General features: G+C 41.1%; 1 protein-coding gene across 3 annotated transcripts in view; it reads left to right on the plus strand.

The window, feature by feature from the left end:
• Window positions 1–15,583, plus strand: part of PLCD1 (phospholipase C delta 1) — a 175,328-nt gene that overhangs the window by 132,710 nt on the left and 27,035 nt on the right. For all 3 annotated transcript variants that reach the window (XM_077491233.1, XM_077491232.1, XM_077491234.1), the window contains 4 exons: window positions 6,161–6,290; window positions 9,321–9,549; window positions 13,239–13,440; window positions 13,769–13,913. In XM_077491233.1, the coding sequence (XP_077347359.1) occupies window positions 6,161–6,290; window positions 9,321–9,549; window positions 13,239–13,440; window positions 13,769–13,913 (706 nt within the window). The remainder of the gene's footprint in view (window positions 1–6,160; window positions 6,291–9,320; window positions 9,550–13,238; window positions 13,441–13,768; window positions 13,914–15,583) is intronic.

A 15,583-nucleotide genomic window follows, 5' to 3' on the forward strand; every position in this document is an offset into this window, starting at 1 on the left:
ACTCCACCCCCAGAGCCTAATCATGGGGATAGGGACTCCATGAAGAGGGGGAATATAAATTACTTAGCTGCCATGTAATTAAAGTGTTACTTAAACCACAAAGGTAAAAATCGGTCTGTATATGCAGTAAAGAATGCTTATTCTACTCACTGTGGAACCTAAGGGGTTAATCTTCCGCATTGTGTAAAAAGGCTGTTTGATTCTGTCTCCTCTGATCCTCCCCTTCTTTTACTGTCTCCAATCCATCTGGTAGTATGGAGTCTTGGGAGCACTCTGCACATGCTCCGTTTGTGTATTGCAAGAGAGAGAATTTTTTGTTTTTGTTTTTGTGAGTGTGCATGTGATCAGCACTGTCCAGTTAGGGGTCATGCAGCCTCATAGGACATTCAGAGGAGAATGGAAACTTCTCTTACAGGCTTTAACCAAACACTGATTGAAGTCGCAGGACTGCTATATACTGCTGATGGGGAAAAAGGTATTTAGCAGTTTATATTTACTAAAATAATTACATTGCCATGTTCTGTGTACTGTGGGAGACCAGATATAGTGAATGCAGGGTCCTGGGTTTAGTAACGCTTTTAAAGGAGTTATAAAACCCTCAGGGTTTTTCACCTTAATGCATTATATGCATTAAGGTGAAAAACATCCTGTGATGCAGCTGCCCCCCTTTTACTTACCTGAACCCGGTCTTACCAGTGACTGGAATGAGCACACCAGCTCCAGCCGGTGGCTCGGGTCCTGATTGGATAGATTGATAGCAGCGCAGCCATTGGCTCCAACAAATGTCAATCAAATCCAATGACCTGGGGGCGGGGCCGAGTCCTGCTGTCTGTATCAATGGACGCAGAGGCAGGACATGGCAGCACACCCGCATGAGTGTCACGAGGGAGAGCGGCTCTCCAACGGGGCACTCAAGAAGAGGAGGAGCCAGGAGCACAGCTGAGGGACCCCAGAAGAGGAGGATCGGGGCCACTCTGTGCAAAACCAACTGCACACGATTGCTATATGCTGCATCATTGGCATGGGGGGGGGGGGGCTAATAATGTTTAAGATTTTCTTGCTGGACTTCAGCTTACAACTAGTGCTGCATACATGTTGCTTGTAACACAATTAGATTTTTTTTTCTTTCCTTTTTAACCCTGGAGAAAGTAATTTGCAGTTTACACACCTACACATTTTCTAGCCGTTTGGCAAAATTAGATTTGTCTGTACACTAATGGATACTTTGATCTATCAATGAATTGCTAAATCATATAATCACCTCAAATCCATTTGCTCCTGGACACTCAGATGAGGGTGAACTGCACAGTACAACATAGGTAAAGTACACCTATCATGAGAGCAGTATGCAGGCTACCATTGGTGATCTACTTGGAAAAATACTAGTTGCTTTGCTGACTGGGAACAAGCATGCAACAAACAAAAGCCAGAGAAAATCATAACTGATTATATCTGTGCTGGCTTCAAGGCATTGCCTTTTAAATCATTGAATCATCAGCATGACAGCTGGACAAGTAGCATTTTCCTAATGGGATGTTGACAATGGCAAACTTTATATTTCTTTCATGACTTGTATTCAGAACTTTTTTTTTTTTTTTGTCTTGATTAAAGTTGTCCGCAGGCAGGCAGTGAATGCAAACAGATGGTGTTGCTCTAGACAAGTTTGCTTCTTTAGCTACTGGGTGATTTTGTTGATAAGGATAAGCAAGGAGTATATACATCTAAAGCAGGGGTCTCAAACTGGCGGCCATCCAGCTGTTGCAAAACTACAAGTCCCATCATGCCTCTGCCTGTGTGAGACATGCTTGCAACTGTCAGCCTTGCAATGCCTCATGGGACTTGTAGTTTCGCAACAGCTGGAGGGCCACCAGTTTGAGACCCCTGATCTAAAGTCATGGTGGGGGGCCTTTTTTATATTATAGCAAAAAAGAAAAATGCTGTCTCTCCTCTCTGCTTCCCTTTGTATACATGTTTTTAGACACATAACCCAACATATCCCTGTACCCCCTTCACCAGACTGCCATCATCATCATCACCACGGGTCCTATTGGGTACCAGTGTGACTTCAAAAGAATGTCAATAGCTATACTTTTACATATGTATAGATAGAACAGAACAGCTAAAAAAAAAATCACAATTATTTTTATTTATTTAAATAAAACAGTAAATCACAAATACACAAGCTAGTTACAGCTAATGAGATTTTGCTGTGTTTTTTTTTTTTTTTTTGTGTGTATTCAAAACATGGAATTGATTAACTGACACATCAAATCAATTTTTTCACATTATAGTGGAACGTTAGTCAGAAAATGTAAGTCCTACTAGATCAGGCTGGCCCCTTTTGCTGGCATAGCTATGTACTGAAACATTAAAAAGTGTCTCTACTGTTTAAAATCCAGTAATACACTGTTTCACCCTGCTCTGCATATGCTCAGTTGCTCTCCTATTTTAGGCTGAATTTGTAGAGGCCAGTCTGCTGACAGCCTAAAGATTTACTGCTGTTCAGGGGCTCTGGGCTTCAGCAAAATGGCAGCCTCCAGCAAGAAGAAACGGGAACAATGCTGGAGGCAATTTACAGCACACACTACTTTTGGTAGCTTAATTATTAATGTGGAATGTATGTTCATTGCTAAAGAAATTTTTTTATCGAGTTGTTGTGGGTAAATTTCCCCTATAATGTTAGATTCAATAATTTACAGAATTCCCTCTTTATTCATTGTTTTCAATTATTCAGAGATCCAGTCCTATACCCTCATCATTTGGTTCCCATAATGCCATGGGGCCTGGAAACCTTTGTTATAAACCCCTGATTTAAAGGGTCTGTCCACCCACCCACAATCCATCACAGGTCTCCTATATCTCTTTTGCTTCCACATTAGAATATTCTGTAACTAGTAACTCCTGCTATATCTCTTTAATGTATCCAATGGAAAAAGGGAAATAAGACTCCCCTCACAGCAGGTTGGAATTGAGACCTTGGGCAAAGGCATCTTTTCATAGACGTTCAGGAAGAGGTCTAAAAACCTAGTGGGTGTTGTACCCTGCTGCCATTTATCCAGATCCAAAATAACAGTTGTAGACAAAAATATAAGTTTTAGGTTGCATGAGCCTTTAATTATGGGAAAACAACTTCTGCCCATGGAGGAGGGGGGTGGGGGTGAGCTGTATATCATGATATGGATTCTGTAGAGCACTATCTCAATGTTTTGGTAAATTTCCTCTATCTTTGGCATATTGAAATGCGCACAAGGTTATTACAGTATACGGTTCAGCCACCTGACAGTTATATTTGTTGTTATATACACCATCACATGGGTACACAGTCTACACACACCAACACCCTCCCTCGGTTTTTTGTAATAGTGACGACATGAATATTTATAAATGAGACAACAGACTGTCCTAGGGCATGTAAGAGGTTCTCCTTGTGGTAGATGGCTTATCGTACACACATTTCCTTAATTATAGAGGCATCGAGAAGTTGGATGTAGGTCAAAGAATAAATATATGGATCAAAACCATTTCTAGCTAGCAAGATCCTCTAATTACTAGTTGGCATAGACATGTGGTAAAGACAGGCACCAGCTGCTCCTATATTTACTAACTTGCCTGACATTTGGCATGTTCAATTTTAAAGTGTATAGAGGCAAAAAAAGGAGAATATGAATTCTACAATGGTTTTGGTACAGGTAATTTAATACCATTAATGGATAAGTATATGAAAACCTTTAGGACCTTATTAACCACTTGACCACTGGGCACTTAAACCCCCTTCCTAACCAGACCAATTTTCAGCTTTTGGTGCTCAGATTTTGAATGACAATTACTCAATCATGCAACACTGTACCCATATGAAATATGTGTCCTTTTTTTCATACAAATAGAGCTTTATTTTGGTGGTACTCAATGACCACTGGGTTTTTTATTTTTTGTGCTATAAATCAAAAAAGACTGTATATTTTGGTAAAAAAAGAAAAAATCTTTGTTTCTGTTAAAATTTATGGCAGAGTGTTGGCAGAGTGTTGCACATTACTGCAGAGTACTGCAGGGTATTACACATTATTGCAGAGTATTGCACAGTAGTATGGGCACTATAGATCCAGCCCACAGTGCTGCTAAAAACAATCTCTCCCCTCTCCCCTCGCACTGTACAGATCGGCACAGAGAGGGGAGGGAGGAACCAGTGTCATAACATAATGCCGGTTTGTTCACAAGTGATCACTCCGTCATTTGATGGAGTGATCACGTGGTAAATGGCCGCTACAAGCGTGTGACCACCTATGGTTCCGGTGTATGTATGTGTGTGTGTATATATATATAATATATATATATACACACACACACAGTATCTCACAAAAGTGAGTACACCCCTCAAATATTTTGTTATATCTTTTCATGTGACAACACTGAAAAAAATTACACTTTGCTAAAATGTAAAGTAGTGAGTGTACAGCTTGTATAATGATTTAAATTGGCTGTCCTCTCAAAATAACAGCACACAGCCATTAATGTCTAAAACTGCCATAAGTGAGTATACCCCTAAGTGAAATGTCCAAGTTAGGCCCAAAGTGTCCAATATTTTGTGTGGCCACATTCTTTTCCAGCACTGCCTTAAAGCGGAGGTCCACCCTAAAGTGGACCTTCCGCTCATTGGATTCCTCCCCTCCGGCGCTACAATTGGCACCTTTCAGGGGGGAGGGGGGTGCAGGTACCTGTACAGTACAGGTATCTGCACCCACTTCCGGGATAGCTCTCTCGGAAAGGGGCGTAATCTATGCCCCTTTCCGCAAAGTCCCCCGCTGCCTGCTGGGAAACGCACAGATCCCAGAGGCAGCGGGTCCATCCTTATTGCGCAGCGCGACTCGCGCATGCGCAGTAGGGAACCGGGAAATGAAGCCAAAAGGCTCCACTTCCTGATTCCCATACCCAAGATGGCGACGGCAGCACCCGAGAGACGATCGAGAGATCGGCTTCGGGTGCCGACATCGCGGGCGCGCTGGACAGGTAAGTGTCACTATTTTAAAAGTCAGCAGCTGCAGGATTTGTAGCTGCTGGCTTTAAAAAAAAAAAAAAAAAAAAAGCGGACTCCCGCTTTAACCCTCTTGGGCATGGAATTCACCAGAGCTTCACAGGTTGCCACTGGAGTCCTCTTCCACTCCTCCATGATGACATCACTGAGCTGGTGGATGTTAGAGACCTTGCGCTCCTCCACCTTCCATTTGAGGATGCCTCACAGATGTTCAATAGAGTATAGGTCTGGAGATGCTTGGCCAGTCCATTTCCATTACCCTCAGCTTCTTATCCACTTCAGCCCCGGAAGGTTTTACCCCTTTCCTAACTAGAGCACTTTTTACGATTTGGCACTGCTCTGCTTTAACTGGTAATTGCACGGTCATGCAATGCTGTACCCAAAATAAATTTGTGTTATTTTTCTCCCACAGATAGAGCTATCTTTTGGTGCCATTTAATCACCTCTGTGGTTTTTATTTTTTGCACTATAAACAAAGTTAAGAGCAACAATTTTGAAAAAGAAAACTATTTTTAACAATTCCTTAAACTGGTGAATACAGTATAATCTGTGATTTCACTCCACAAATTCAAGCTGTGCGAATCACCTTAAATAATAAGTCCTGTGTGCAAAGTAAATTTTCCAAGGGCACAAATAACTGTAATCCCCAGAGAATGAGAATCTTCAGTCTGTTCCCAGTGGAGCCCTTTCACTCCCCAATATGTGCATGCCACCACAGTGAAATACAAATATGCCCTGCCTTCCTAGATGGACCTTATGATAAAAACAAGGTCATAAACGGCTTACATTAGGATATGAATCCAGGCACTTTCGCTGCGGCTACAATTATCCCTTTCTTCTCCACAACACAAGTTATGCACTCATAGAAGGGAAGAGCGCCAGTAGTGGAATACCCTACCTCACTGTTGGCTTATCACTATGATTGTGCAGCCTCCCTAACTAATAGTGGGGTATGGAAGACTAGACCCAGCGACCATGTAAGGGTGGTCATTATTTGCATATTAGAGAGTCTTTGTATTCTATGTCTGCTCTACAGTCTGCATTATTTAGTGTTTAGCTGTGCAATATATAGTATGATGAATTGACCTGTATAAAAGCTAAGCTTTTTTTTCCTGAACGCTTTAAAAAAAGTTGGATTCACACTTGTCTACGGAAAGTAGACAAAAATAAAGACAACAAGATGAGCCTTAAGGAGCTAAAGAACTTCTTGCAGGAAGTAAATGTTGAGACTGATGACAACTATGCAAAACAAATATTCCAGGTATGTGTTCTTCTAAATATAGATTTATGTACAAATGGGATTCTTATCTTCCCTTTTAAAATAGTTTTATTATTACACTCATTAAAGAGTGCTGAGTGTCAACAAAAGGCATTTCTTCATATTGTCTAATGAAAAGTCCATGAAAGGATACAATACACAAAAATGCTTTACCATTCACGATCTAGTTCCATCTTGAACATCCGGTGCGTTAGGACCTAAGAGCAGATACTGGAATCCAATGCTTAGGTTCCCAAGACAGAAGATAGAAATTACACTGATCAGTCATAACATTCTTACCACCCCCCTTATATTGAGTAGGTTCCCCTTTTGCTGCCAAAACAATCCTGACCCATTGAGGCATGGCCTCCACTAGACCTCTGAAGGAATGCTGTGGTATGTTGCACCAAGCCATCACTGCCTCCGCCAGCTTGCTTTCTTCTAGTAATGCATTCTTGTACCTCCTCTTACCCCAGTAAGCGAAACATATATATATATATATATGCACTTGATCATCAACGTGATGTAAAAAAAAGCAATATATCACAGCAGGCCACCTTCTTCCATTGATCCACGGTCCAATTCCGATGTACTCATTGTGCTCATTATAGGCTTTTTTGGCTCTGACAGCATGGGCACCCTGAGCAGTCTGTGACTATTCAGGCCCATACACCACACACTGTGATGATGCCTTGGCTGCCCTTGACTCTGTTGTTGGTTCAGTTTTTTCTTTTTTGGACCATTTTTGTTAGGTCCTGCCCCCTGCAAACTGGGAACATCCCACAAGAGCTGTAATTTTGGAGATGCTCTGATCCGGTTGTCTTACATTTTGGCCCTTGTCAAAGTTGCTGAAATCCTTACACTTGCTCATTCTTTCTTTCTGCTTTCAATACATCCACTTCGGGGACAACATGTTTACTTTGAGATGCCCTTGTAATGAGATAAATTTAAATTATTTGGCCTGTCCGTGGTCATAAAGTTATGTCTGATCAGTATATATCCATTCAGTAAGATATGGATAATGTTACATACAGTAATTACATTGGTCCAGCCTGGACCAATGTAAGCATGCATATACCATTCCTGTAGGATTTCTGTGAAAGCCGGAAATCACTATAGTAGGCACCATTACTCCAGTGATCTCCACTAGCTTCCAGTTCCCATGCTGAGTGCCCTGCTGCATTGTGAACATAGGAGGCCACCAACTTGGCTTGGATGCAGAGAATGCTTTATATTTTCTTAACTAGTCATACCTGGAATTCAACTTTAAAGCTGAATTCTATGAATTAAGCTACTTTGTTAATACTACAGGCATACCATGAGTTAAGTCTAATGTGGTGCCTGCCACCTTGTAGACGTATCTCTTATTTTTCACATCTAACCATCGTGTTTATTGTTCTCCAGGTAGATAACTTTCAGAGCTCCAACAATGCTCACTGTGGTCTTTGTTCCTTCAGAGCAGAGTATCTGGAACTGCTTTGCCTGCCCTTCTACCCATTCACAGAAGCCTTTGTATTATGTGAACTAATTCACAAAATACAAAGGCTTCTGTGAATGAGCAGCACAGATGAGCGGGCATAGCTTCTTTGTCTGCTTCTCTCCTCTCAAAGCTGGAGAGTATCCTTTGGGAGTTAGAGCTGCATGATTCTGGCCAACTTGAAAGCCACGATTTTTTTTGCTTAGAATAAAATCCAAATTCTCTCACGATTCTCGCGGCCTAACATCTTTCACATTATAAAAAAGAATTGGGCTAGCTTTACTGTGTTTTTTTGTTTATTAATATGTGTTTTTTGTAAACAAATTGCATTTGAAAGACTGCTGCGCAAATACAGTGTGACAAAAATATTGCAACAATCACCATTTTATTCTCTAGGGTCTCTGCTAAAAAAAAAATTTGGCTGTTCTGAGTAATTTTCTAGCAAAAAAAAAATACTGATTTTAACTTGTAAGCAACAAGTGTCAGAAAAAGGTTTAGTCATTTAAGTTGTTAAACTTCCCTCCTTTACAAGCCGAAGTTCAATCCTTTGATCTAAAAGAACTTGGACCCCTTTCTCACTGGGGCCGCTCCCGCGCCTTAGCGCTAAAGAGCCACTCATTTTAGCAGCGCCTAATTGGACTTAACTCATTGAGGGGGTGATTTATTAAAATGGGTGTATACAGAATCTGGTGCAGGTGTGCATAGTAACCAATCTGCTTCTAACATTAGCTTGTTCAATAAACCTAGAAGCTAATTGGTTACTATGCACAGCTGCACCAAATTTTATGTGCACCAGTTTTAGTAAATGTCCCACTCAGTGTGGCCTGCACTTTTTTCAAAGTTGCTGAATTAGGCCGGGTTCACACCACAGCGATGCGGGAACGCCGCGAATCCGCGGCGTTTTCCCGCATCGCATGCCTCCCGCCGGCAGTTCACACTGCCCTATGCGAACGGCTGGGAGTGTCAATGAAATTTTAATGACACCCCCAGATCCGTCCGCATATCGCAGTGCGATCTGCACACTCGCACAGGAATCGGATCGCATGGTGTGAACACCCATGCGATCCGATTCTGCTGCGGACCAAAAAAAGGGTCCCATGCGAGTTTGCTCCCTGAGCGATGCGAATTCAGCCATATTATCTGTATGGCTGAACTCGCATCGCTACGGAGATCGGATGTGATTTGCACTGCAGTGCGGTGCGAATCACATCCGGATCTCCCCCCGCAGCAGTGTGAACCCAGCCTTAATGGAATTTAGCTTTAAATGGCAAAAATCAGCAAATATAGGGGGCAAAAGGGGCAGAGTCACTTGAAGATCCTGTATAATAGATGGAACCCTCTGCATCTCTTAAAGTATGCATGGAAAGCTCTTGAAAACATTCATGAAAATGATTGAATTCACCAAAATATAAATACAATATAAAGTAAATATATAGTATATCTAAATGAGCCATCAGACACTGGAAGGATTTGTTCACTGATATTATTTATAGTGTTGCAGATTAAAAAAAAAAAAAAAAAATCGAACAATTAACTTAATAATACTATATTTTTAGCAATGTGATAAATCGCAGACTGGAGCTCTGGAGGATGACGAAATTGAGGAATTTTATAAAATCCTGACAATGCGAGAAGAAATAGATGTAATATTTGACACCTACAAGAGCAGCGAGCATCTTCTGTCTGCTGAAAAACTGCAGAAATTCCTGGAGGTGGAGCAGAGGGAGGTCGTGACCTTGGAGCAGGCAGCCTCTCTGATAGACAAGTATGAGCCAAGTGAGGAAGGTGAGCAAGATTTATCTCTGGAGGGAAAACTTCCCACATCTCATGCCAAGTAAAAAAAGGAAAAGCCTTGTTGTCCAAGGAAACCAATTACTTTAAAAAAAAAATAATAATAATAATAATAATAATTCTAATGTAGGTAACTTCTCATTTTTTTTTTTTCATTTTAGAATTGAAGGGTTAGAGACTGTCAGATATTTATTTCCAAAGGGAAGCGAGTAACCCTGTGTGTGTGTGTGTGTGTGTGTGTGTGTGTGTATGTGTATATATGTATGTATGTATGTATGTGTATAATAAATATATATATATATATATATATATATATATATATACACACCCTGACTGCAAAATAATAATCATAAATATTACACCAAATAAAGAGCTTTTGGTGTTTTCCAAGGAAAAAAATCATTATAAAAAGGTGAAGGCAGACAGACAAAGATATATATATATATATATATATATATATATATATATATATATATATATATATATATATATATATATATATATATATATATATATATATATATATATATATATATATATATATATATATATATATATATATATATATGAATAACTATATTTAGCTAACTGATCCCTAGCAAATGGTTTTAATCTCTCCAATGGGAGGCACAGACAGAAATACAATTTTAACATAAATTGTAGCTTTCCTGCACTCTGTCCAAAAGTAAAAGAAAATGTGTGGCTGCAGTTAGGCTAAGCCCAACTGAACGCCTTTTATTAAGTTTTGTGATTTTGACATGAAGCCTAAAAGCCATCATTGTACAAATTATTAGTGTTACATTTTCTTGTAAACTAGCTCCAGTTTCCTGGCAGTAGCATATCTGTGTATAAGCAGCAGCCTTTCTGCAGAGGTCCAACAGCTGTATGGTCTTTCGCAAAGCTCATAGATTGGCTTGGTGGGGGATGTTTTATTATGGGGAATGGTTAGGCGTTCTGTCAGTTTTTGATGATGTCTTTGATTGGTGACCACTGTCACTTGAGAAAGAGAAAATGAGGAAAAAATTCTAAATTTTAGACTTGTCCCGGAAACAAAAGTTAAGGGGAAATCTTCACTTTTCTTTCCAACGCTATAAAAAGTTTTGGCTATACATACAGGGGGTCCCCGGGTTACAAACAAGATAGGAACTGTAGGTTTGTTCTTAAGTTGAATCTGTAAGTCAGAACAAGTTCATTTTTTAAGTTTAGCTCCAGCCAAAAAAATCTATTTTTAAGCTTTTTGGATAACATAGGGAAGGGTTATTACCCCTGTAACATTTGTTTAGCTGTCTGTGCCCCGTACAGAAGATTTTACCTCACTTTCTGTCCCAATGATAATTGGATTTTGAAAATGTTGGGCTGTTAGGGAAACAAGAATTGGTGATAAAGCATCAGTGGAGACACCTTTTTCCCATATTAACTCTTACCGGAGAGAATTTCCCTTCCTGGAGGTAGATTTCCTCTCACTTCCTGTTATCTCCCTCCGTTTGTAAGTAGGAACCGTTTGTAAGTCGGATGTTTGTAAGTAGGGGACCCCCTGTACACTTTAATCAGAAACTTAAAAGAGAAGTATGGGGTTTCTTTTTATTTCACAATCCTACTTGCCTAGGTGACTGCTGCATCTGTCCTCCTTCGGTGCCTCCAAGACTGAGAACCAAACACTGCTGGTCACTCAGTTCTCACAGTTCCCTGAGCAGAGAGCTGGTGACTGTTGTGGAGGGGGCAGGTGTGGCTTGTGCAGGCTCTCGGAGGCTGAGCCATGCGACGGTCCAGGCATGTGGGTGGATCCCGACTATATGGTCGGGGTCTTTCCCGAGCCTGGTCCGGCTCTGTGATGTAAGCCGACAGTGGGATTCAGCCCGTTGTCTGCTGAAAACAAGTCAAAAAGTGCAGAACGATCTGCACTCCTGTGATCCACAGGAGAAGTACAGCCAAACAAGCATTGGCTGTACTTCTCCTTTAATTTGGGCTTTAAATATGTTGCATTGCAATACTTGATTCAGTTTAGTTTTATTGTAATGTTTGCTCCAAGTGTTTACTTTTCCAAGACATGATTTCAGCAGAACTCACCAGCAGAATCTGGTTTTGTATATCAGATTCCTGTACCTGACTATAGGACACTAATGTGTTTGTATGCAGTTTATAAAATAGCAGCCTTTGTGGTCAATAGCAAGGTTTACACTTCTGCTCAGTGTATGTATGCAATACAGGCAATTGTACAGGGAGAGTGTGCATATTTATAGCATCACATGCTCTATGTAGACACTAGAATCTGTTGGTCACTCACAGTTTTTCAGCTAGTAAAGCATTTTCTATAAATTTTGTTCTTACTAAGAACTGAAGTTTTTTCCTCAGTCAGCAACCAGAGTCAAACATTTAAAACAGATTCAGTGGCAGCCTGCTCATTAGGGGTGCAGGGGCATCACCCCCAAAATCCATGCGCCCGGCCCCCTAATCTACAAGCAAGGCACTGAACGCATGGATTTCAGTGGGGTTGAAATCCATGCCCTGAGCCCGCCCACTTGTGTGACATTAGCAAATTAATATTCGCTAATATCTTCCTGCTACTCCTACCAGCCAATCAGGAAGTGGGTCCTGAGACCCGATTGGCCAGGGAGTCTTAGGACTCCCAGCCAATCGGATCGCAGGACTCGCTTCCTGTTTGGCCAGGAGGAGAAGCAATGCCCCCAGCTCTCCCCCCCTCCCCCCACTTCTACCGCAGCACAAGGCCGCCCTCCCGATCGTTCCAAAGAGTGCCGGGGGGCGGGGGGGTAGCACACCCGCCACCACTGGATCTAATGCTGATCGGTGGCGGAGTAGACACCACTCCAGTTTACATCCTGTTACCTCAGAGTCCATCCAGATATAAATAAAAATGCATCCTTTTTCATTTTTTTTTGGACCTAAATATGACAAATCAGAGGGGATCGGTTGTGAATGTTAGCCCGTATACATCTGACTGCTCTTAGCTCTATCGTGAGTCCAGAAAGCTTCACTTTCCAGGTCCCACATGGTATGGGCACCGTTTACGGAATCCCTTGCATTTTTCTCAATAAATGCAAGCCATTTTTTGATTGGACAAGGTACAGTGCCCCACCTCTTTACCTTGCCCAATCATAGAATGCGAAGCGTTCTCTGAATGGTGCCTAAACTGAACAAGCAGTCTCCTGTGTTCACTATGCAGCAGGGCAGACACTCGGCACAGGACCTGAAAGACAGCAGCAGTCGCTGTAATAGAGTCCAGTTTCCAGAGCTTTGGCACATGTTCAAGCTTGACCAATGTATCTATGCAAAAAACAGCCATACCTTTTCACTATAAATGCAGCAAAAGAACAAAGACACCGATATTTCACACGTGACATCTACTGTTTACTGCTCTGATTCAGCAGAGGATCTGTTTATGGACTCTGTTGATCAGACCAGACATGGTCAATGTGAAAAGGGCCTTGGAACCTGTGTCAGTGGGCTTTAATGGACAATGCAGTGTGCTATTGACCTCCAGTTTAAGGTCCTTTTTGCAATTGAGAATTTGTTGCTGATGCATAGAATGGCATTTGACCTTCTCCAGCTTTGTTTTTAAACTTTTATATCTTTGATCGTGTTTTTTCAGCTGCAGTTCCTTGCTGGATTAACTAAATTAAATCCTACTATAAGTTGTTGTAATAGTGTTATATGTTGTGTTACAGCTAAGAAGCAACAATCCCTGACAAAAGATGGTTTCCTTATGTACCTGCTGTCTGATGATGGGAGTGTATTTAACCCAGCACATAGTAAAGTTTACCAGGACATGAACCAACCACTGTCTCATTACTTCATCTCCTCCTCGCACAACACTTACTTGATGGAGGACCAGCTAAAAGGACCAAGTAGTACCGAGGCCTACATAAGGTGAGCTGCAATCAGCTGGTCATCTACGACTCTGAACACACCAGACTTTTCTGTTATGACACTAACACACGTCTTTTTATATATAATCAGAAAATTCTGATTATTGGTGGACTAGATTCAGTTTTGGGTGATGCAGTTTTGGGGACAGTTGTATAGTGTGACTTTTATCAGCTGTATAGTACACAGGTTTACCAAAAAGAAATTTATATCCAGCCTAATAGACTTGGTATTGCAAATGAGGAACTGTAAATAATAAAGCCTCCATGCAAGCTTTGAAATGTTTTTTTATAGCTGAAATTGACAAGTCACACTTCTGCTTTGAAACCAGGGCTCTTACAAAAGGATGTCGGTGTGTGGAACTAGATTGCTGGGATGGGCCCAACGGGGAGCCCGTAATTTATCATGGCTACACCCTGACCTCAAAGATCCTCTTCAAAGATGTCATAACGACCATAAAGAACTATGCATTCAAGGTAAGGATTGCCCGGTTTGTTTGTTTTTAACAAAAAAGTTTTATTGAAAAAGTAATAAAATTCAAAGCATGTTTACAAAACAGCGAGGTTACATACCTATAATACACCGAAATTAACTACCATTGGAGTGTCAATCAGAAGATGCTAAACAATGCAATCAGAATGAGCCATGTAAGCCAGGTAAAATAGAATGTGGACCAACATCCAGATCTATTAAAGTGGACAAATGTAAGGCTACGGTTATTCATTTCCAGTACACCCTGGAGGCATCGCATACAATTTTGTTTTTTAATATGTTGCAACTTTATTAAATTTTATAGTGTTATTCTTAAAGATTTTGTGAGCATTATTTTTTATACTATTTGTTCTCACCATTCTCTTTATGCAGTGTTATTTTGAAGTGTTAAACATAGGGATGCACCAATACCTGTGCTGATGCCAAGTATTCTCACGAATCACACCCCATTCCTGTTCAAATAGCATATTGATTTCCTGCACCCATTCATTTTTGTATGGACGTAAATTGCATCGCAAAGTACTTGACCGAAAGTATCAGTACTCATACCTGCCGACTTAAAAAAAGATATTGGTGCATCCCTAGTTGAAAGTATAGTTCGTCTTTACCGAAAAACTGCCCATGTGGGTAAAGGGCATGTGTAGATAAAAAAAAAAAAGCAAACTGTATAGCTTTGACCAAAGTTGAATAATGCCCTTCCTGTGGATGTGGGCCATTTACGTACCTCCTGAAGCCTGACTAAAACTCCCAGAGATCACATCATCCCATCTTGCCTTGTTGCTAGGACATTGCTAATATACTCCTAGCTCTTACTGATACCTCCATCACAGTGAGCTCTTTCTCTGATTCAAACACTCTTTCTCTCCCCTGACATAGTAGCTGTGAGCTCAGTGTTTGAGAGCTCGCTCCCTATGATGGTGGAAGTGGGTAGTAACAGCTTGGAGGCTCTTAGCAACGTCCTAGAAACAAAGCAGGACAGCATGATGCAGGCTCTAGTTTTTCAGTCAAACTTCAGGAGGTACATAAATGGCCTACACCTATACCACGGGCATTATTAAATTTTGGTCAAAGTGGCATTGATTGTTTTTATCTACAGGGGTTCCATACCTTCACAGTCAGTGTTTTGGTAAAGGTGAATTATGCCTTTTTAAGCTTTGAGTTGTATATTGCACCTTCTGCTAGCAGCAAGTTTCACTTTGCAGTAATGGGACTCATGATCTATAGCACTGCAATGTGCACCATAAACTGTTTGCCATCCTTTCCTCTGTTGTACACGGGTATAGGCCTACATTCATTTTAGATATTCTAGAACAGTGATGGCAGACCTTGGCCCCCCCAGATATTTTGGAACTACATTTCCCAAGATGCTCAGCTACACTGCAGTGTGCATGAGCATCATGGGAAATGTAGTTCCAAAACATCTGGGGTGCCAAGGTTCACATCACTGCTCTAGAAAATAGCTAATGTCCTTTTTTCTACTGGCCTTGTCCTGTTGGGGATATTTCCCTTCACTTCCTGTCCTGGAAACACAATGGGAAATGGAAATCTTTTCAACGTGAATAGAAATCCCCTCTGATGCAGTAGCCCCACTTTAAGTCTTCTCATCATCCCCCTGCTCCAATGATGTCATCGCCTCATTGTAATACATATGAGC

Source organism: Lithobates pipiens, unplaced genomic scaffold, assembly GCF_037356315.1.
Source record: "Lithobates pipiens isolate NorthernLeopardFrog02 unplaced genomic scaffold, aLitPip1_a1.2 Scaffold_19, whole genome shotgun sequence".
Taxonomy (NCBI): Eukaryota; Metazoa; Chordata; class Amphibia; order Anura; family Ranidae; genus Lithobates; species Lithobates pipiens.